Here is a 23615-nt window from a genome sequence, read left to right as displayed (position 1 = left end):
GGGTAACCAGATGTAGCCGCAGTTTTAAGGAACACCCGGGTCAATGAAAGCTTTTTATTATTATTTTCCACATTTTTTGAGTGCCTTTGACTGATTTTGATGTTTATTCTGATGAATCCCTTGCACAAAGAGCACCGACACATTATATAAGCAACTTGGTTTGATTTAGGATTTTTATACACAGCCTATTAGTATTAAAATGAACTATAATAGGCTGCTTTTGGTGCTTCGGAACTTTTCATTGGTCAATTTTTTCTCTCAAGAATTAGTTCAAGATTCAGAATAAAAGTTAGGCTACTTGTAAAATGTTTTTTTGTTTAACAACAGTAGGTCAATAGTGAAAGTTGACTTCACTAATGTCATATTGTGCGTTTTCTTAACCTTCGATCCACAATTTATGATGACGTAGCAGTCAAAATAGGTCAACTGAGAATATAGTGGCAAAAATTCTGGACCAATGGCAAATTCTGGACCCTTTGTCGGTGGGGGGGTTATATATGTCACGAAAATAAATCCACTCCTACAAAACCGGTCTTCACAGCTAAAGATGGAGACAAGATCTTGCACAAGAATGACACAAAAAAAACTGTTTTCCACATGGTCGTTTATTGTTGTATGACAGAAGATTCTTTAGTCAGGACAACTGTGCGTAAAGATTCAGATTGGAAATAAACTCCTTCAGGTGTTGCCCCAAACACTCCAAGCAGAGGGAAGTTACATTGCGAACGTTTCTGGTTTAGTAACACACACACACACACACTCATACACTCACGCATACAGGACATGAAGACCCACACACTCGATCACGGCCAGCTGTGAAATCTACAGGACTTTAGAGTCGGGAACTCTGGAAGTTTGAGTCTAGCGTCTGCCGTGTGTTTGTGGAGTGCTGGAGTCACGCTGAGAGGAAGGTGAGCGCCGTGTCTCTCTCCTCCACCAGCTCGGCAGCCGTGGCGTCCATCTTTCCACGGGAGAAATCGTTGATGGAGAGGCCGTCAACCACCTTCCAGCTCTTGTTCTGTTATAGGAGACACACAGATGCGTTTTTCAAGATGAGAAAAAAGTATAATGGAGACATCGATTAGATTAACCCTTGTGTGCTGTCGGGGATGTTTTCATCCACTCTGGGGGGATTTCGAGTCTTGATTTGGCCACACATTTCTCTCGGTTTTAGCAAAGGAAATGATTTTGGGTGACAACTCTTATTTTGAGACATATTTTGGGAAAATGCTTATAATATTTCTGAATTAAATATTAAAATGGGACTTCTAAACCAATGTAATGTGTTTTCTCTTGCAGTTTATAAAGTGGTGTGCAAAAAAAAAATTAAAATAAAAAAATTAACTATTAACCTACTGTTGTTAAACAAAAAATATAATGTAATGTGAGGGGGCAGGTGAGACACTCAAAAAATCACGTGTGTTGGGTAAGCAACGTCTATAAGTCAAGTAAAACAATTAATTGCAAACTATAAAATATCATGATTTGATTGTGTAATGACCACCACCCTCCCTATCCTTAAGTCACCACTAGAGGGCAACGCCTATAAATTGCTCAGTAATTTGGGTTTAGTAGCTTCCCATCCAGCACCTTATAATCAGCATTGGCCGGTGTGTAACAGGTGTTTGTTGTCTTACGCTAAAAATAAATATGAGCAGCATACTCCAGCAGCTAAACGAATGAGAACAATTTAGCTCCCCCTTTATGGCAAAGCGGAACGAGGTTTGTTTGTTTGTTTAATTGTTTGCTGGTACTTTAAAGGGTCACGAAACACCAAAACATTTTTTGAGCTGTTGACAGTCGTATATGTGTCTCACACTGCTAAAAACACTATTAGGACACCTATATTTCACTAAAAAGTGTAAATTGGTTGTTTTTGCATTATTTCAAGTAAATTCGTACTTCCTGTTTGAAACGAATTTTTGAAGCTGCATCACGGTCATGACATAATAGCGTGTATTCCAGCGTGCAGACTGGGTGTCTGTGCCAGAGTGTTTCTTATTATGTCTTACAGTGTGATGCATTAATGCATGAGTAAACTTTGGTTCAAACCAATCAGCGCGCTCTATTGTGCAACTTCATTAATATTCATTACTATCACCGTGTTTACACAACAGAGACGCCACGTTGTGTTGGCAAAACAAGCGTGAAGTGTTGCTTTTATAGTTTGCTGCCGTTAAGTTTCGTTTTCATTTTCTCTCTGTGAGAGCTCAGCTTGAGTCACGTGTGGATTAACAGTGTACGCGACGCTCGACAACAATAACTTACGTGTCTAAGGAGGAACATTGTTTACCTGAGAGCTGTTCTCATCTGCAAACGCTGAGATCCGGATTCGCTTGTAGTCTTCTCTTAATAAAGACGCGGCTCTAGTTGCTGGTGATTGTCCTGTCTCTACAGATTTGGTAAGTGAACGACCAGCGCTCTTTGTTTATTCAGTTTGTTCGTATCGAACTAAGTTAACTATTGCACCGAGTGTAAACATGTTAGCACCACAACCAAACTTTAACCTCGTGTAGGGTTTTTACCGCATTTTGTGACCGGAATAACACACGCGGCTTTCTGACACTACCTGCCGTGTGCATCTAAGTTTCCGGGAAATGCTGAGGGTTTTTTTTCTCTCATTCGCCGTGCGGTATCAAACATTGCATGAAAAATACACACTTAAAGCAGTTCCTCTAATCAAATATCTCGTTTGTCGCGAGAGGCATGAATGAATTCCCTGAATGAAAGAGCCAAACTGCTGTTAAAGTCCACCATTTAATAATTTGGCAAATAATTCGACTACAGATGTCCATGTAGGTTAAACACCATCACTTTCTACCGTGTGTTTATTTTGACTCTGAAACTCGCGCGTGAACAAATAGACACTCCCACACCATCCCACTTTTCTTCCTCCGACACTCCCCCCTAAACAGAGCTGGACACGCCCACTTTTCTGACTTTTTCCAAAGTAGAGGTGTGAAAACACCCTGCTGAAACGAGGGGGTTTCATGGCCCTTTAATGTTGTTTATCGAATTGTGCACTGTGTTTGAATGGTGCACTGTGTTTGTATTGTGAATGTCTGTGTATATTATGCTTTACGTTCTTGTGATCGTTTACACTGTGTTTTTTTTCCGGTTTGTGTAGTTTTACGGTGTTCTTGTCAACTCGGTGACAAGTGAAGCATTGCAGTGTTTCATACTGTTCAAATAAATCACCCTGCAAGCATCAGTGAGAACTCTCTGCCGCCTTCTTTGATGCCATGGGGCTGCTACAGATTGTATGGTTTTAATTGGGTGTTTTATGAGATTATTCAATTTTTTGTAATTATTTTGTGTTTAAATTAAGAATTTTGCGAGACTTTTTCTTGATTTTGTGTTGGATTCAGCAATTAAAAAAATATTATATTTAAAAAATATACCAAACAAACAAACATGCTTGCATAACTGGAATTATAGGGTAATACAAGTCACATACTCAATGCTTTTGGACTCAACCATAACAATAACAGCTAAAATAATTGCATTGTTTAATTTCTAGAATTGTTTTTACAGTTGATGAATGATAATGCTATTGGCAACCAATCAGAATCCAGCTAGCTTTAAAGCGACAGGGCTCTTATAATGTTATGCATCAGAGCAGATGCTAATGTTGATTGTTTGTGATGTGAAAGGGCCTTAAAGCGAGTAAAACCAACCTTGATCTTTACAGGGAAGGAGTACATGAGGTCATCAGGAACTCCATAGGAATTGCCAGAAGAGTAGATCCCCATAGACACCCATTCACCCTGTTCAGAGAGACATTGAGGTAATTATTTAGCATTAATATATTCTGTGTTCATAACAAACTCTACACTCAACTTTCCACTAGGACATCTAGACAGTCGATGGATCTGTAAATGGTTCATGGGGCAAACTCACATCTGGAGTGCCGAACCAGATGTCCCTCATGTGGTCACAGATGGCTTTGGCAGCAGACATTGCGCTTGAGAGTTTTCTGGCCTTGATGACGGCTGCACCTCTCTGCTGCACTGTCTGATCAAGGACAAATTGAAGAAAGAAAGGAAATTAGACAACAAAATTACAATGTAAGATACAGGAGGTCAAGAATATATTCATTAGATCACAAGGATCCCTATAGAGATGGCTGGATTTTACCTGTAAAATAATAATAAAAAAGAAATAATAATTAAATATATTGTTTTCTTAAATGATAAAATAATTACATAAATAAAAAAAAACTAAGTGAAAAATGAAAAAAATATAATAAAAATATAATGAAATAAAAAAATTTATAAAAATAAAAAATAAATAAATATAAAATAAAATGTATAAAAACAAAAAAATTAAATATATAAAAACAAAAAATAAATAAAAATGAAAAAAGTAAAAATATAATAAAATAAAATAAATAAATATGAAATAAACATAAAAATAAAATAAATATAATATATAAAAATAAATAAATTAAAATAAAATAAATAAATGAGATAAAACAATATATAAAAAAATAAAAATAAACATTGCAGGGCTCCCCAATTAGGCCAAATTTATGTGATTATATATCAATATGTGTGACTATTTTTATTGATATACAAGTTAATGCATGAATCAAAGTTCACATTTTTACTAATATTTATATAAAAGTTTTATTTTTACTAAATACAATATAAGAAAAACAAGATGAAATTTGATTTTACATTACAAGAGCATTTATTATTTTTTAATTGCAGCTTTTATTTTATAATAAACATTATTAGCATTATTAACGCTTTCCTTAAATTGTCATGATATTTTATCTGAATTCTTTATTATTATTATTATTAATACTACTACTAAATTTAATAAACTCATATTCATAGCAGAAAATATTCTGAGGGCCGTCAATTTTACGCGAAAATAATCAAAAATGACTCATAACATCTTTAAAAAATGTTGGCGGTGAAAAAAAAAAAAAAAAAAGTTAAGGCTATTTGCTCAGCATTTATTAAAACAAATAATTTCATTAGGTCTCACACACAAATCATGCGTGCAAAAAAATATTGAGACCTTTTTGAAAAGTGCATACAAACACAAAATAATCCAGACATGCATCTGTGAATGAGACTCATATCGATATCGTCCTTTCCAACAGGACCTCTAAAATATTGCATTATTCCATCCTAACATAAGCAGAATTTATTAGACAGCAAATGAGAAATTTCCTTTTTTTATATTAGCATCTCATCTGGCATTGGACTTACAGAGATAAAGTCCCCCTTCAGCCAGCTTTCGTCATTCACAGCATCAAAAGCGGCGATCTCCTTCCCATTACGGGTCACGATAGCATGGTGCACATCCGGGTACTGAGTAGAGGAGTGATTCCCCCAGATAGTCACGTTCTTTACACTGTCAGAGGGCACACCGACACGCATCGCCACCTACAGGCACAGAGCAAAAACTGCATATGAGAGAGAAGCCTGTACATTTCATAATGTACCACAACAAAAGCTAAAGGGAGAGCTACAACTCCTCTAATACCACAAACGACAATCATATGCAATGTCAAAGTCAATCTGATGGTCTACAATCTAGTCCATTACTAGAAAAGGTTGCTCAAGAACAGTGGTTTCCAAACGTTTATCAACAGGGCCCTTATTTCAACACTCAAAATCCTAAATCAACCCCTAAAACAATGCAAATGAATATGCAATTCGCTAAAGCTCCGTCTAAACTTTCACATTTGTCTAAGCCAGTCTGTGGTCTGAATAAAAACGGCAGACAGTCAGAATGAAAATGTAGTTTCATTTACACAACACAAATCAAATGCTGCGACTGCTTAACATGTTTACAATTTACATATATTATTACTGTACATGAATATGCTATTAATTATCGTAAAAAATGTCATCTTAACCTTGCGGTATTTGGTTTATCACCAAATTGGCTTTACTTCATACTAGAGCAGTGTTTCTCAACCATGTTCACCAACACTGCATGTTTTGGATGCCCTTTTTGTCATTCACACCAGTTACAGCTCTTTTAGTCCCTGCTAATGAGCCGGTCCTCCAGGAACGTGGTTGAGACACACTGTACTAGACTGAGTTTGGTGCCCGTTAATTAATCTTTGGTGACCCCTAATTGAGGTAATGACCGCCGGGTTGGGAACCACTGCTCTAGATGTTATCTAGATGTGGGACATTGAGAGAAAAGCTTTGGTTACCTGCAACTCTGGAAAGCAAAAAGACTGAGTTAGAGCACATCATTAAAGCAGAACGAACACTGAAGGTGAATGAGGAAGGCGGTGGTTTCGGACCTGAGAGCGAGCCCTGTTGTGGTCCAGACGGGTCAGGCAGGAGAAGTTCTCCTTAGGAATGGAGGGAGCGGATTTGGAGGCAATCAAGCAGTTGGTGTTGGCTGGGTTCCCGACAACTAGCACCTATTTAAAAAAAGAAAAGATAAAGCAAACAGTTTTTACAAATATATAATGCATTCATATACAGAAACAAAGTGATGTTAAAAAGAACAGGAAAATGGTTAAATATTTCCCTATCAATATCACATTTTTCTTCTGGAGAAAAGCCTTTAACTTTGGCTGGAATATTTATTTGAGATCGTAATATTAAGAATTTTCTTTGTTTTGATTGGCTACAGAGCTTGCCTAATCACCCTAACTTGCATAGTTACCCTAATTAACCTAGTTGAACCTTTAAATGTCACTTTAAGCTGAATACTATTATCTTGAAAAATATCTAGTCAAACTTTATGTACTGTTATCATGGCAAAGATAAAAAATCTTAGAAAATTTAAATAATAGTTAAATCAATTAACTTTTTTTTTACTTATTAAAATAAAGGTTATATGTTAAATCACATTTCACAGGAGGGTTAAAATGGTCTTTAACTTTATATAATCTTGCTTTATTACAGATTTTTACTTTGACAAACTCAAACAATAATCACCCAACAAAGATTCTTTAAATTATTACACTCATAATATTTGCTAATTAATAACCACCTCATGTGGAACTCTGAATCTGCTTCTCATTTCAGTGTCTGCTACTGTCCACCAGAGGTCGCATTTTAAGTCATGGATTTGTTATAAGAGCCTTCATGACTGAATGAAATGCATGATTTTCCATGAAGGCAACCCAGGGTGCTGAAATATAATTGGCTAAACTGACATTGGGCAGATTAAAAGAACCAAGACAAAGACAGATGTTCTGGCACATAACGCACAAAGCAGAATATGAGACTTCAGCAATGTTTTTCAGATAAACAAAAATGTTGACTTAGCAGGTTTTCTAAATATCTGCAAACATGTTATATTTTTTATGCTTTAGAAGTGTCAGCACCTTTAAATACAGCTGTTCAGGTTATATGCTAAAAATTCCCCCCAATCCCCACCAATAACATAAAATTCCCAATATTGTTTAGTGAAATTACAGATTAACAAGAGATTGATTCATTCAATTAGAAAATCATTTTTTTTTTTAAAAACAAATGTTATATTATTGGTTACTACACAGTAACCCAAAGAGCACAAGTTTCATCATTTGTTTTTTTATGCTTACCTTGACGGTCTTCTTGGCATACTTCTCCAGTGCTTCACCTTGGGTTTTAAAAATGGCCACGTTGGCCTTCAGCAGGTCCTTCCTCTCCATGCCCTCTTTTCTGGGCATAGAGCCCACCAAGATGGCAGCATCAAGATCCTTGAAGCCCACCTCAACCTTATCAGTGGGAATCACCTCTGTGGAAGAGGAAGGCACACAATGAACGTGTGAATGAGGACCATAAGTCTAGGACCAGGAAGTCTTGATTAGCATATCAAGTAGAGATCATCTTCCATCAGAATGTTTTGTAAAGGTCTTTCTGTTATATTTTAAACTTAATTTTTGATTCATTACATGCATTGCTAAAAAATTAACTTGGACAACTTTATTTAGATTTTTTTAAAACTCTTAGCTTGCAAATAGTTGCATCTCAGCCAAATATTATCTTATCACAACAAACCAAACACCAGTGGAACCTTATTTATTCAGTTTTAGATGTATAGGTCTTATTTTTTTAAATTAAATTTCTTAAACTAACTGTTTTGTGGTTCAGGTTCAAAAACAGATTATATGCACTTTATATTGTCAATATTCTCCCGTTTATATAGGCCTATTAGTGTGTGTGTGTGTGAACCGTTGCGTGCAATGTTTGTATGATTACAGCCACTTCCGAAATCGGGAGTCTCTGACATTGTTATCTTGGGGGCTGAAAAGTTTGGAAACCCCTGCTCTAAATGACAACATGATTATTTAATATCTCGAAGAAATGTCACGCAGAACAAAACAAACATTACATTTCAATCAAATACATAAATATCAATCATAAATCCAGATAAACCTAATTGCTCATGCAATTAAAGTGACAGTTCACCCAAAAATGAACATTTCTAAACATTTATAAATGTCTTTCTTCTGCTGCCCAAAAACAAAAGATATTTTGAAGAACGTTTGGGGAAAAAAAAACACCTATTGTCATTCATTGTAGAAAAATAAATAAATAAATAAATAAATACAATAAAGTCAATGGCTGTTTTTTTTCTCCAGTATATCATCATTTGTGCTCATCAGAACAAAGAGACCGGAGCACGTGTCAAAGCCAGTTCCTGGAGAGCCGCAGCTCTGCACAGTTTAGTTCCAACCCTAATTAAACACACCTGATCAAACTAATCGAGTCCGTCAGGCTTGTTTGATACCCACAGACAGGAGTGTTGAAGCTGGGTTAAAACTAAACACTGCAGGGCTCCGACCCTCCAGGAATAGACTTCCACAGCCCTGCAGTGGAGGATGAGTAAATGGCAGAAATTTCCTTTTTGGGTGAACTATCCTTTTAAGAAATGCAATCGACCGAAATAATGAACTCGCATAACCTGCTCATGCAAACAGGTACAGCATTGCGAAACGCTGCCACATTAACACTTGCACCCACGTCTATTCTCCCTCAGGATCATGTGCTGACACGGATTATCTCCTGACACTTTCATCTCATCATCGCCGACCATAAATCATTTATCTGCGCTGTGTGTGTGTTTTCTAAAGCGACAAATTTCATTGATAATCCTCAGCGTAAGTGCTAGTACAGAGATATTAATCAGTGGACTTCAACCAAAGCTCAACTTCAGTGATGCAAGATGTTCTTTGGACTCCTCCTGCATTGTTGTAGCACCATCACGTTTCTCATTGGATCATGACTAGTTCATGTTACGAGCCAATACGGGCAGCCGGAGAGGGTTACTCCTCCCTGCTCCACAAGTACAGCCTAACACAGACTGCTTTCTGTCAGATCTGTTCTGCACAGTCATGCTAGCTCTTCTGCATTTTAATACAGTCCAGATGTGGGCTAGAAATAAATCAAGCCCAAGTTCAAATAGGTAGTCTTAAGCGTCATTTAAGTGTACATCCAGTTCAACATTATTAAATAAGCCAAGATACTGCAGACTAAAACACAGTTTCTTCAAGCATCTGTCAATTTGACATTTACATTTGTGTTTTCTTTTGGCTATTCATAGTGTTTTTTTCACCCAGGCGAAAACCGAACATCCCAAATGCTCTTGAAAGTTTTTTTGAATTATAATACATACTTTACAGTTTTTTTTAATGAGTTCTTTCTCCTGGAAGTCATAAATCTCCACATTAGCAGCTCTTACATACAACTTTACAGTTTTATTCATATCAATATATTCTGAGGTTTTTTTTTTTTTTTTACAGAGAAATGTGTTGATATATAATTTGCCAGATTATATACTAAATCTTGCAGTTTGTAGTGCTCTCAATTATGGTGGAAAAAAGGGACAGAATGAATTTTAAATTATAGTAATAAAAAAATCTGGGTGCTTTCACATCTGTGGTACGGTTCATTTGGTCCTAAAGGCAGTCATGTGACAAAATCCACATCACTCATTGGCTAGATGTTGTTGAACGTATTTTCTAAACTGCTTTTCGATTAGTCAGAATTAACGTGCAGGAAAATGTCAATGAAACTCCCGCAAATATACAAACCGGCAGACACTAAATGTCGCTTTTTACTATGGAGGGACGACTGCGCTGGCTGATTGTATCCCTGCTCATAGTATACTATATAGTTTGTATAAATGACTTTAGACAAACTATACATTTCAAGAATGAAGCGCAGCTGCAAAACAATGTTTTAATGCATCGCAAACGGTGAAGGCGTTAGGAGGAGGCATGAATTAATTAAACTGCGACATGGTCATCTCTCGGAAATATTACCAACGATACATCAGGTAATGTTTTCCCTCTCTCTTGCAGTCAACAAATATTTTACCTCCACACCCCATAAGATGAGACAGCGCATCAGACTACGGCAGCTGGATTAGACAAAAAAGGTGCAGTACTTTTTGCGGTTTTAGTTTGGATCATATTCTCACTACAAACAAACCGCTCCTCTTCAAGAAGGTCTTGGTGCGCTTTTTTGGTCCACTTTTGGTGCGCACTTGAATGCAAATGTTACATTCACACCTGCCCAAACAAACCGCACTGAGAGGGAAAATGAACTCTTGTGCGATTCAAATGAACTAAATAATTCAGGTGTGAAAACACCCATAAGACGTGACCGAATTTTAAATTATAATGAAAATAGGGATATGGCGTGAATTTTGAACTGGTGAAAAAAGGATTAGAAAAAAAAAGAGATTTGAAATTATAGTGGAATAGAAAGGAAAATGACACAAATTTGAAATATTAATTTATTCATTCAGCTTAGTCCCTTTATTCATCAGGAGTTGCCACAGCGGGATGAACCGCCAACTTATCCAGCGTATGTTTTACGCAGCAGATGCCCTTCCAGCTGCAACCCATCACTGGGAAACATTCATACACACTCATTCACACACATAAGCTCAAATTTAATGAAGTAGTGCTTATTTGCACATTTACATTAGTGTTGTTTTTATCTGGCTGTTTACAGTGTTTTCTGAATTATGGTGGAATAAACAGGGATATGACACGAATTTAATTATGAATGAAAAAAGTGATTTGACACGACAAACTTTAAATTATGGTGTAATAAAAAGGATATGGCACAAATTTTAAACATGACATCATCCAATGTTTGATTTTTGTGCTAGAAAATGTATGCAAATTATCTCAAATCAAATGAAAGTGCTCATTTGCTATTTTAAATTTAATCTGGCTTTTTGCAGTGTATTCTGAATTACGGTGGAATAAAAAGTAAGATATTGAACAGATTTTAAATTATGGTGGAGTAAAAATAGATATGACACTAATTTTAGAAAATACATCATCCAATATTTGATTCTGTGCTAGAAAATGTATGCAAATTAGCTCAAATAAAACAGTACTCATTTGCATATTTGAAAAAAAAAATGCATAAAAGCTAGAATACTTTCAAATAGTTCCAATTCTTAATGTAATAAACCAACCAGGGAAGAATGATGATTAATATTAGTTAACTGTGTTTTTTTGTTACCCTACAGTATCTGGCCATAAATGGAGAGCAGTAGCTAATTCCTCACCTCTCAGAAGAGGAAGAGCACAATCCTGCAGCTCCATGACGACTCCATCCAGCACCGGCAGCATGGGAGTGATATCCAGGAGCACCAAGATGATTGGCTGAGTGAGGAGGCAGACAGAGACATGCATGTAATGCAATCAGCCACAGCGCAGCACATTCGGAATGTATAAACAACAGGCATGCAATTTTAATTAGCCGAGCAGTACACTCCACATGACTTATTTTGCATTTCAGGCTAAACATATTATAATTATGCAGCAAGTCATGAAGTTTTCCCATTTGGTTAGCAAGAAGTTTGTATTCTTTTAAATAGGATCATGAATATGAATTTAATACATTAACAGGTACAAATAAGAATGTGGTTTCATTTCCATATTTATATCAATTCAATTCCATCAAACCCATTTTATTTTTAATCTCACAAAGGTTATTTGTGATCTTCAAGCAGCCATTTGCATTTAATTTTGTTTCCATATACATCGCTTTTATAATTTTACAAGATTTAGCAACTCACAAGCCTGTATCTATAAACACATCCAGTTATATTACAGATATCATTTAAAGTAACTTAATATCCATCATGACTGCATCTCGTAATAGACTAAAGATTAGACCATGTTACATTGCATTTATATATATTTTAGCAATTAAATACAAGCAATTTTAGCAACTATACATATAAGATTTAGCAATTCACAACCATTTCTCTCTAAAAACATTGTTGTAACTTAACTAAAATAACTCATTCTTCATGAATGCACCTTGCAATAGACTAAAGATTAGACTATGTAATGCTGCATCTATGCATTTTATAAATGCATAAACTTTTTTTTTGTTTAAATAAACCTTTACAATTTAAACCACTTCAATATTGTCTATTAATAAAATTTTCGCTCTCCAGAGAAAACCACTCAACAATGCTCCAAACTTACCTTGCTTAAAAAGGTTTTCAACACAAAATAAGTTCCTCACAGTGATACAAGTATTACAGCCTAACAAAATTGGGGTAAAGTTGGTTTATATTTCACATATTCAGACTTTCTACTTGATAATGTAATTTTTGCCACTGTGTGGATTAATACAAAATGTGTGTGTGTGTGTGGGGGGGGGGGGGGGGGTTGGTTTGGGAATGAGGTGTCTGAATAATAACACTGTTGAGAAACGGGTATTGTGTACTGGGGTGTTAGTAACTACTATGAAGCATGTTTTGGGCCGCCGCTGCGATCAGACGATCAGATCCTATACAAATGTTGGCGACCCAGGGGTTTCATAGACCATACAAAAATGCTGATGAGGGGGATGGTTAAAATTACAGGAGTTTTTTCTGGGAGAAATAATTAAATGGGAGGGTGGCGGGAGATGGATCTGAAATACGGGCGACTCCCGAAAAAAACGGGAGTGTTGGCAGGTATGCTCCCACATACACTCTGCACTCTGACTACTTCAATATTGTTGATAAGCCATGGTGGACATTTCTTTCTGTCTCGCTCTGAACGCTCTCGACCGTCATCGGTTCAATCAGCGCGGATAAGCATCGTGCTAAGGAGGGATTCGGGAAAAAAATGAAATCGCTGCACGAATCATATGCGAGTCGCTGGGATAATTAGGTAAAAATAAATGCATATTATAAGACCACGAAAAGTGTTTTTTGACAGATTAACATGTTGTTGGAGACCCTTAAATCCAAAACATGAACCTTTTAAATGTATAATATGGGCTCATTAAGACATTTTAAGACCCCACAGGCACCCTGTAAACAATAATCACTGTTCAAATATGAACGAATGTGAGACTATAAAACCAACTTTTCTTCAATCCTAACAAAATGTTTGATGGATTGTTTACGACCAATATTTAGAGATCCATGATGTTTCTGCAATCAAAAATAACTCATATTTGCCTGTTTCTAATTATCAGTTGATGGCAATCTCAAAATAACAACAAAGTGATACATGCATACACACAGTAAGCTAAATATAGTGCAGGAACAGTGACTGCGCGACTTTTATTCTGAGCAGACTCGCATCACAGTGAGACGCATATTTTAATCACACATGCTTAGTTACATAACACTGATGCATGATTTAAAATCCAGTTTGCTCCACTTGCGGGTTTATTTCCCCCTTCAATGTCCTGTTATGCAATAAGACAGGGGGGGGTCTCAGACAGTCTCACCTGGTCCTTGCCGAACACATCTCCTTTAGCGATGCTGTAGAGCAGAGAATAGGCGATCTGTCCGGCGGCGCCAGTCACCAAAACACGGATCGGTTCGGCCTGCAAAAAAACAACACACACAGTCAATGCCGTGAACAGCGTGACCTATTTATCACTACAAAGGCCTAGTGTCCGAAATGAGTACTTATATCAAAGATTATATCATAAAATTCAGATTTGAGCGTTTATTTATGACGCTTTCTGCGAAATTCCTCAATGAATGAATGAAAGGGTGATGCAACTGATGCTCAGCTCGACGACACGCACTGTAACGATGGAGACGTCATTATGTGCGCGAACTTCGACGTAAATTTCCGTCCTTAAGTATTCACAAGACAAAATAGCGCAAATGGGTGCAAAATATGGCATCCCATAGTTACAATCACATTTACACGGAAAAGGTCGTTTTTAAAACACTTCAAAAACATTTCTTAAAAAGAATCCCTTTGATTTAACATTACGTGGCTGCTAAACAAACATTTCACATCCATTTCAATTCCCAAATCTCACCCAAAAGTGTTTCAATTAAACAATCCGCTCACGTTGTGCATAAGCATCTCCCAGCATGAATTACGCTAAAACATTGTGCTGGACTAAAATGGAGGGCTGAGAGTCTCACCATGATTCGGGTCTGATTGTGCAGGTTGAGATGTGCGCCAAAGATGTGCTGCTCTGCCACTCAGACCGAACGGAGGGTCACCTCTATTCTTGTATGGAAATGTCATACGCTTTCACTGACACGAAAATGCTGCACACTGGGATATGTAGTTGATTTCGCCGCTCTCTGCATACACCCAGCGAACTAAAAGAACTTCATTTCCCATGACCACCCTCTCTGTAGGCATCCCACTTTACACGCCCACTGCACTGCCATATAAGGAACAAAAACCTTTAAAAAAACGAATAAAGGTCGACTTCGGAAACTTTTACCGAGTATATAATGACAGATTTGAAGACTTGATTAGTTTATGAATTCAAATATATTAACTATATATGTTTAAATCACCTGTAATATCTCATTTAAACTGATTAACTTTAAAGTTATGTCGTTTGAATGAACAAATAAGCATCTATTGTAAACACTTTCAACGTCATCCTGACGACATCAAACTGTGTAGCCTCTAAACAAATCCTCATATATTTTGGAAAATATATATACACTAAAAAACGTGTTAAATATTGGTCGTATGTTCAAGACACAATAATAATAAAAATATACATATTTACTAAATATACTAATTGTATTAGCTGGGTCACAGAATATACTCTAAGCTGTACATTAATACTACTAATAACAATATATCCTGCTCAAGTGTTGATATCATGTTGGATCAACCTTCAGATGACATTAACAGGACAAATACAGCAGTAAGAGGCCGCTGCAGAGTCTTGCGGCCTATTTTAGCGCAACTTGCTCTGGAGCACAACAAGATTTTGTGTACGTTTTCAAATCATGCTGGATAGCACAACTATCATGTTTTGCTTGTGCATCTGTTATAGAAATCAGCAGATGTTAAATATAATTTTGAAATAGATTTTGCAAACCATATTAACAGACAGCATTTAGCATAATAGATCAACTAAAAGTGAAAATATGCCTGATATTTATTTATTAAGATGTAGACGATTACATTCAATACAACATTTGAATCCTTGTTGTAAACAAACAAGTAATAATGTAAATAATGTTCAGTTTCTTGCATAAATGGCTGTTTCACTTCAGTGTATCATCAGGAATTAAATGAGTTATGGCTGTATGTGTTTACTTGACTCGCAAGCACCAGTAACTACTGACTTTAATCAAGAAGGAGCAGTTTCAGATAAAACCCTTCTTTAATCTTCTACTGCAGAAAGTCAACAACATCGTGAATGGCTTGAGGGTGAATAAATGAAGATCAAATGTTCATTTGTGAGGAAACTATCCCATTAAAATTCACAACAGAAGCATTTTCACTCCTACTACTACTATAAATAAACAATTACCAAGCGTAAAGACACTTAGTTTTTATAAAACAAGCTCATTCATGTTGGATTTAGTGTGAAAATTCCTAATTTAGCTCTACTTCTGTTAGCACAGAGTAGCATAAACTCTCAATTGTGTGATACCAAACAATTTTAGAGACATAATTTCACTTTGCAAGTATTTAAGGGATAAATCACCCCAAAATAAAAATGTATTCACCCTCAAGTGTTTCCAAACCACCTTAATAAGTTTCTTTCTTCTTTTGAACACAAATTAAGATATTTAAAAAAATATTAGAACCATTGATTTCAGTAGTTTATTTTTCATATTAAAGAAGTCAATGGTTACAGGTTTCTAAAATGTTTGTGTTCAACAACAACAACAAAAATAATTACTCATTATTTTACACAACCTTTAGTTGTCGCAAACATGTTTGAGTGTTTTTTCCTGTTGAACACAAAAGAAGATATTTTGAAAAATGTTAGAAACCTGTAACTATAGACTTCCATAGTATTTTTTCTATGACAGTCAGTGTTTTAGTCAGTTACAGGTTTCAACATTTGTTGTGTTCAAACATGTTTTCTTTTCGGTTGAACACAAAAGAAGATATTTTAATAAATGTTAGAAACCTGTAACCATTGATTCCATTGTTTTCTTTTTTCTTACTAAGTGTAACGGAGGCCAGCTAGTAAGTGCTGTGCAGGTAAACCTCACTCCTCTGACCTCTAAAGGTGCGCTAGAGGCCATGGTCTTTAGCCTCCTTGTTAGAGCCACTGACTCCCATGCTGAAGGTCACCAGTTCGATCCCAGCTCGGAGTGGGTTGGGTGGTGTAGGACCGGCGGGTTACATAAGGAAGTCAATAAGGAAGTCAATGGTTACAGGTTTAAAAATTATTGTGTTCGATAACAACAACCCTCAGTTGTAGCAAACATGTTTGAGTGTGGTTTTTCTGTTGAACACAAAAGAAGATATTTTGAAAAATGTTAGAAACCTGTAACCATTGACTTCCATAGTACTTTTTTCTACTATGAAAGTCAATGGTTACAGGTTTTTAAACCCACTGACTTACATTCTAACCCACTATCTTACATACATAGTAAAAAAATACTAAGTCAATGGTTACACATTTCTAACGTTTTGCAAAATATCTTCTTTTGTGTTCAACAGAAAAAAACATGTTTGAACAACAAACCTTTTGAAACATGTAACCATTGACTTTCATAGTAGGAAAAGATATCATGAAGGTCATAGGTTACAGGTTTCCAACATTTTTCAAAATATCTTCTTTTGTTTTCAACAGAATTTTCTCAAACTTCAGCTGTCGAAAACCTGCTTGGTGTGTTTTCTCTGTTGAACACAAAAGAAAATATTTAGAAAAATGTACCCATTGACTTATAAAGTATTTTTTTCTTACTATAAAAGTCAATGGTTACAGGTTTCTAGCATTTTTAAAATACCCAAACATAACACACAAACAGGTTTGCGACAACTGAAGGTTGAGTAAATGGTGAGAGATTTTTATTTTATGGGTGAACTATCCCTTTAATTCATGAACCACTGTCACTAATTTACAATGTCCTTTCTAGCTGAACAGGAACCATGGAGATCACGAGCATATCCTCAAAAAAGAGCAGCAAGGTCATTTTGATCATGTGCTTTCACTTCTGTAGTCCTCTTTGTTGTGTTTTTAACCCTTTTTGACACATTAAAGTGACAGTTCACCCCAAAAATGTACATTTCTTCACCATTTCTCACTTAAGTGGTTCTAAACATGTCTCAATTTCTTTACTATTGAACACAAAACAAGATATTTTGAAGAATGTTGGAAAAAAGCAGCCATTTATTTATTTATCAGGACCCCTATTAGCCACAACCAAGGAAGTGGCTATTCTTCCTGGGGTCCATCGAAGACAAAACAAAATTACATTAATACATAATAACAAGACCAATAAAATGTACCCACTGTACCCAAAGTACATCCATAGTAGGGACTAAAAATACAATGGAAATCAATGGCTGTTTTTTTCTATGATATTACTCAGAATATCTTCCTTTGTGTTCAACAGAAGAAATGAGCTCAAACAGGTTTGCAACAACAGGAAGATGAGTAAATGATGACAGAGTTTTCATATTTGGGTGAACTTTAATTTCTACGGCCCTAAAATAGAAAAATAAAAAAACCTGAAAAACAGAATCTTTGTTAAATTCACTACATTTTAGCTAATAACTAAGTAGAATAGTTGCTTTAAAGTCATCACAGATGTTTCTGAAGTAAACATTAGATAGATTTTTACATTATTGTTAGTAATATTTTAAGATTTACTCAACTGAATCAACTTAGATTTACTTGATTAACGTATGTTAAAATGCATCACCTATCATACATTAATCTTTTAAGGATTGTCTGTGTATTCATCTCTCTTCTATTCATTGTTGTCGTACTGCATTGCATTATATGTTTTACCCCTCATTAAATATATAGAGCTCAGATTGTAAAACTTACCGTTTAAATATTATCTTCATTTTCTTTTCGGTTTAGTCCCTTTATAACCTGGGGTCGCCACAGCGGAATGAACCGCCAATTTATCTAGTATGTTTTACACAGCGGATGCCCTTCCAGCTGCAACCCATCACAGGGAAACATTCATACACACTCGTTCACACACATTCACTACGGACAATTTAGCCTACCCAATTCATCTGTACCGCATGTCTTTGGACTGTGGGGGAAACCGGAGCACCCGAAGGAAATCCACGCGAACACGGGGAGAACATGCAAACTCCACACAGAAATGCCAACTGGCTCAAACTAGAGACCTTCTTGCTGTGAGGCGACAGTGCTAACCACCATGTCCTTACAGAAGTACATTACAGGAATTAATTTTGTATCCCAGTAGGATTTATCATATGTACCTGCAGGAAATTGAGATTTCTGTTTGCATTCGTGCAGGACAAACTATGTTCATGAAGAACTTCTCAGATTTACTTCACAGGATTTTTAACAGTCCAAAACATTTAATATCTGTCTTTAGCTTAAGCTTTTGAACAACAGGCTATTATTGATTAACTATTAAAGGACACTCAGAATTAGATCATTGTCAACCCTGGATTGTGATGCTAAATCAATCTATACCAAAAAAAATTATAACACTGGACATAGTTGAACACTCGCATGTAAGAAAATGGACAAGACTATAATGTGCTTTAAAGTGATTCACACGTGTTTTCTGTTTATTTATGGTTGTGAATTGCATTATAGGATGTTGATCTCTGCTTAGTTGACTTTTGATATTGCAAATTTAACTCTAATGTATAACAAAGTGACTTTTATTGACTGTTTTAGTAGTTTGAAATAATATAATGTATAATAAAAAGATAAATAAGTCAGTATACAGAAATATACAACACAAACCCAGACCAATATTTCACTTTAAACTATTAAAAAAGTTCATTAAAGTCACTTTTCTGAACTTTTCAAGGTTAAAAGTTGTTAGAAGAAAGATCAAGGTCCCATAATGCAAAGAAAAAGCATAAATAAACAGGGAAAAATCAAAACACAAATCACAAAATACGAAAAACTGATAGTTTAAGAATATTTTTTACACAATGTATAGTTGAGAAATGTCCACTCTAATAAAAAGCCTGACAACTAGACTTCTACAGTGTCAACTCTGGCTGAATTTTGTCCATTAGGAAAATTCATAATTACACTAACCCAAGATTGAAAAATTACCCTGGATTAACCATTTCAGGTGTGAAAATCCTCTAAAAAACTTGGCTCTTCTATTCTCTTTTCTCCTTCAGGCTAAATGAGCCTTTTACAATCCAAAAGAGTCTCTCTCTGCATTTCTCTGTGTGTTTAAAGCTCAGAGCTGCTCACAGTACAGTGCTAAAGAAAGACTGATGCAGACATTTGCTCCTGTTCGGCACTTCAGGCAACTTAACATTACATAATGCCTGTGAAAGGGTGTGTGTGTGTCCATATGGAGATCCAGACCGGAGCGAGAGCTATCCATGGTGCTGGACTCTGCTTGCCAAAGCCCCGTGAATTAATCATCAATGAGGTCTCTGCCCTCCTGCCGTACTAAGTTTTCAAGACGTGCATTATGAATGAGACAAATGTTTCTGAATACACTACAGCTGGTTTCTAAGAGGTCCACAATGGTTTATATTTGGTTCACCACACTGGAGGAAAATGCTGGGTTAACACAATTTTGGGATAAAATATGGACAAAACCAACCTCTGGGTTAAATGTTTGTAATTTATATTTGTGATCCAAAACTTGAATTGCACTGGTAGCATATTTTTGTTTTTAGCAATAGCTAACAATGCATTTATATAGGTCAAAAATATCCATGTTTCTTTTATACCAAAATTATTAGTGTGTTAAGTACATTTCCCTACTGCAAATATACTAAAACTCAGTTTTTGGTTAGTAATGTACATTGTTTGGAACTTAATTTGAACACTTTAAACTAAAGGCCATTTTCTCAGTGTTTTTATAGGTTAGAACCCTCAGATTCGATGATATCTCAGCCAAAAATTGTCATATCCTAACAAAGGAAAGCTTTCAGGTAATGCATAAATCTCAATATCCAAATATCAACAATAATGACTGGCTTTGTGGTTCAGATTCACATTAGCTATATCTGACCAATCATAACCCAACATTTTTTTGGTGTGCAGTATCCAAAACTAGCATGAGAGCCCTAAATATGTCTGATTAATGCCTGTTCAAATTGGTTTAATTGTATTAATGACCAGTCAGAACCAAATATAGACCACCCAATGACCAATATAGACCCTGTTTGATAGCCTATATGATTCGACCAGCCAATGACCACATTCCATAACACAACAACCATTTTGCAAGCAACAAATCACTTGTTTTATTAAGCATATGACAAAATGTGAATGCTAAGACAAAATCCTCAGATATGTTGACCAAACAGGTACAAAAAAATAACTATTAAAATTTTTGGGGTAAAATAGGGACAAAACCAAACTCTGGGTTAAATGTTTGTTATTTAAATTTGTGATGCAACATTTGCACTAGTAGCCTGTTTTTGTTTTTAGCAATAGCTAAAAATGTGTGACATTAGTCAAAATTATCCATTTTTCTTTTATACCAAAAATCATTAGTATATTAAGTACATTTCCCACTGTAAATACACCAAAAAATTAACTTTTTGGTTAGTAATTTACATTGTTTAGAACTTAAGTTGGAGTTTTGATATGTTATAACCCTCAGATTCGATGATATCTCAGCCAAATATTGTCATATCCTATCAAAGGTAAGCTTTCAGATAATGCATAAATCTCAATATCCAAATATCAACACTAATGACTGGCTTTGAGGTCCAGGTTAGCTACATTTGACCAAATAACCCAAAAAAATTTTGTGTGCAGTTATCTAAAACCAGCCTGAGAGCCCTAAATTTGTCAGATTAACGCCGGTCTAAATTGGTTTGTCAGATTAATGACCAGACTAAACCCATTCTAGACCACCCAATGACCAATATAAACCCTGGTTGATATCCTGCATTATTCGACCAGCTAATGACCACATTCCAAAGCACAACAACCGTTTTGCAATCACTTGTTTTATGGCGAAATGTGGACGCTAGGATGAAATCCTGAGATATTTTGATGCAAACAGTTACAAAAAAATGACTAATAATAATTCTGGGGTAAAATATAGGCAAAACCAACATCTGAGTTAAATGTTTGTTATTTAAATTTGTAATCCAAAACTCGAATTGCACTGGTAGCATTTTTTGTTTTTGTTTTTAGCAATAGCTAAAATGCACAATACCGGTCAAAATATCCACTTTTCTTTTATATCAAAAATCATAAGTGTATTATCTAAGTTTTCCTCTCAAAACTCTTTTTTTTTGGTTTGTAATGTACATTGTTTGGAACTTAGTTTGGACACTTTAAACTAAAGGTGATTTTCTCAGTGTTTTGATATGTTTGAACCCTTAGATGATTTTTACATGTATTTTACCCAAATATTGTCATATCCAGACAAAGGAAAGCTTTCAGATAATGCAGAAATCTCAATATCCATAAATCAACACTAATGACTGGCTTTGTGGTTTAGGTTAGCTATATTTGACCAAATATAACCCAACATTTTGTTGGTGTGCAGTATCTAAAACTGGCCTGAGAGCCCTAAATTTGTCCGATTAACGCCTGTCCAAATTGGTTTGTCAGATTAATGACCAGACTGAACCAATTCTAGACCACCCAATGACCAATATAAACCCTGGTTGATAGCCCGACCAGCTAATGACCACATTCCAAAACACAACAACCATTTTGCAAGCAAGAAATCCCTTGTTTGATCAAGCATATGGTGAAATGTGCACGCTTGGGTAAAATCCTCAGATATTTTGACGCAAACAAAATAAATACCGCGTACGTTCGTACTGCATTTTATGCTGCATTTACGCCTCCGTTGTCAAGGAGAGGCGTCTTACCTGCGCCGAAGCCGTGCGCACCACCAAGTACATAGCCGACAGCAGGGTCAACATTTTCAAGCAGTGTGTCCCTCGAAGTGTCCGACGGAGTGTGTTTCCCCCCTCGAATGCAGTGTTTTGGGACGCGCTCAGACGCAGAGAGGTGCGCGCGGTAACCCGAGCTCCGGAGACGCGCAAGAGCCGCTTAATTTCCTCGTTTCACCGTCAGCCGTTCACACCTAATGAGCTTTAGGAGACATAAATAGCTCGACATCGAGTAATCTTTCCGCCATTTCTGATCACAAGGCTAAATAAATGAATGAGCTATTGCGGGATGCGAAATTTGGGGGGTGACGTCAGTGTGGGATTGATGCTGCAACGCCGAGCTGAGAGGATAAAACATCCCTCATAGAGCTTCAGGTTTCCACATTTCCACGAGCACACAAAGACAAGTGGTTTAATAGCCTATTCTATTAACGCAGTGAGCAAGACATTTCATTGAGGCTCATTGCTTTTATTTATTTATTGACTGACTGATTGGTTGATTGAATGCTATCGGATAGCCAAGGCCTTCCCGACTTTGCGGTACATTTTAAAGTCCCCATCATTTCTTAAAGGGATAGTTCACCCAATTCACAACATTGAGGAATGTTGATAATGGTAACCAAACGGTCGTCTCACCATTGACATTCATTAGATAAAAAGTAGGGGTTCAATGATTAATACGACATGACTGCGAGAGCAAATGATGAAAAAATGTCTGTAATACAGACAATATTAAAGTCAGTGTGAAATCAGAATTGAGAGGTTTTTTTAACCACATTGTTATTCTTTATGAGTAAACAAATAATCTGTGCAAGTCAACTCACTGATAAAAACATGCTAATGTTCAATCAAGTTTTGGCCATTTGCTTCAGCATTTGGATTGGCGGTGCTTCACTGTTGACGTCAGTCAGTTCAGCCAAAATATTCTTAACCACACCCCTCTTATTAGGCTGCATCAGAAATCACCTGCTATACTCGAGTATGTACTACATTTGAATTTACTACAAGACTGTAAAAAGTACGTTAAATATGAATCTGAATAGTAAAATTGGATTTCAAATTTGCCATTTGTCATTATACCGTGACCTACCATGGGACAGTTGCATCTTATGATTATTTATGGGGGCTCGTCCGGGATCATTTAGTTATAGATTTTAGTTTGGTTTAAAATAAAACATAACACATTTATTTATTTATTATTTTTATATTGTTAGCCCCCCTAAGATGTTTTTTTAAAATTCAACTGTTGTCCAATGACTTGCTTAATTAACCTAGTTAAGCCTGAATAAGGCACTTTTAGCCGAATATCTTGCAAAATAACTATTAAAATATTATGTACTGTCATCATGGAAAAGACAAAATAAATTTGTTATTAGAAGTTACTTTTAAAAACTGTTATGTTTACATGTGTAAAAACTCTGTTAACAGA

The 23615-nt window shown here is 35.9% G+C and overlaps 1 protein-coding gene across 6 annotated transcripts; it reads right to left on the bottom strand.

The window, feature by feature from the left end:
* Positions 1-584: 584 nt before the first annotated feature.
* On the bottom strand, positions 585-22566 carry mdh1aa (malate dehydrogenase 1Aa, NAD (soluble)). Of its 6 annotated transcripts, none has more exons than NM_001316925.1 (9): positions 14335-14451; positions 13677-13775; positions 11503-11599; positions 7532-7707; positions 6275-6397; positions 5223-5399; positions 3901-4014; positions 3678-3767; positions 585-1018 (listed from the first exon to the last, which is right to left on the bottom strand). In NM_001316925.1, exons 1-9 carry the CDS (start codon positions 14335-14337, stop codon positions 833-835), a joined length of 1065 nt encoding a protein of 354 aa, NP_001303854.1. In that variant the 5' UTR covers positions 14338-14451; the 3' UTR covers positions 585-832. The 6 variants fall into 5 exon arrangements, 5 of the variants coding, with proteins under 5 accessions (NP_001296452.1, NP_001303854.1, NP_956241.2 ...); NM_001309523.2 differs by lacking the exon at positions 14335-14451 and adding an exon at positions 22163-22566; XM_073926492.1 differs by lacking the exon at positions 14335-14451 and adding an exon at positions 22163-22486 and having other exon boundaries at positions 588-1575; positions 3562-3767.
* Positions 22567-23615: the final 1049 nt, after the last annotated feature.

Source organism: Danio rerio, chromosome 1 (assembly GCF_049306965.1).
Source record: "Danio rerio strain Tuebingen ecotype United States chromosome 1, GRCz12tu, whole genome shotgun sequence".
Lineage (NCBI taxonomy): Eukaryota > Metazoa > Chordata > Actinopteri > Cypriniformes > Danionidae > Danio > Danio rerio.
This window is presented reverse-complemented; position numbering and strand designations above follow the sequence as displayed.

Bases quoted from the DNA above. Each gene is read 5' to 3' on its own strand.
- mdh1aa (NM_001309523.2), bottom strand. From the start codon at position 22,216: ATGTTGACCCTGCTGTCGGCTATGTACTTGGTGGTGCGCACGGCTTCG. The intron at 4,015-5,222 runs GTAAGTCCAATG...GTCCTTGATCAG, and splicing joins TGAAGGGGGACTTTATCTCT to ACAGTGCAGCAGAGAGGTGC. The intron at 1,019-3,677 runs GTTGGTTTTACT...CTCCTATAACAG, and splicing joins CCTTCCCTGTAAAGATCAAG to AACAAGAGCTGGAAGGTGGT.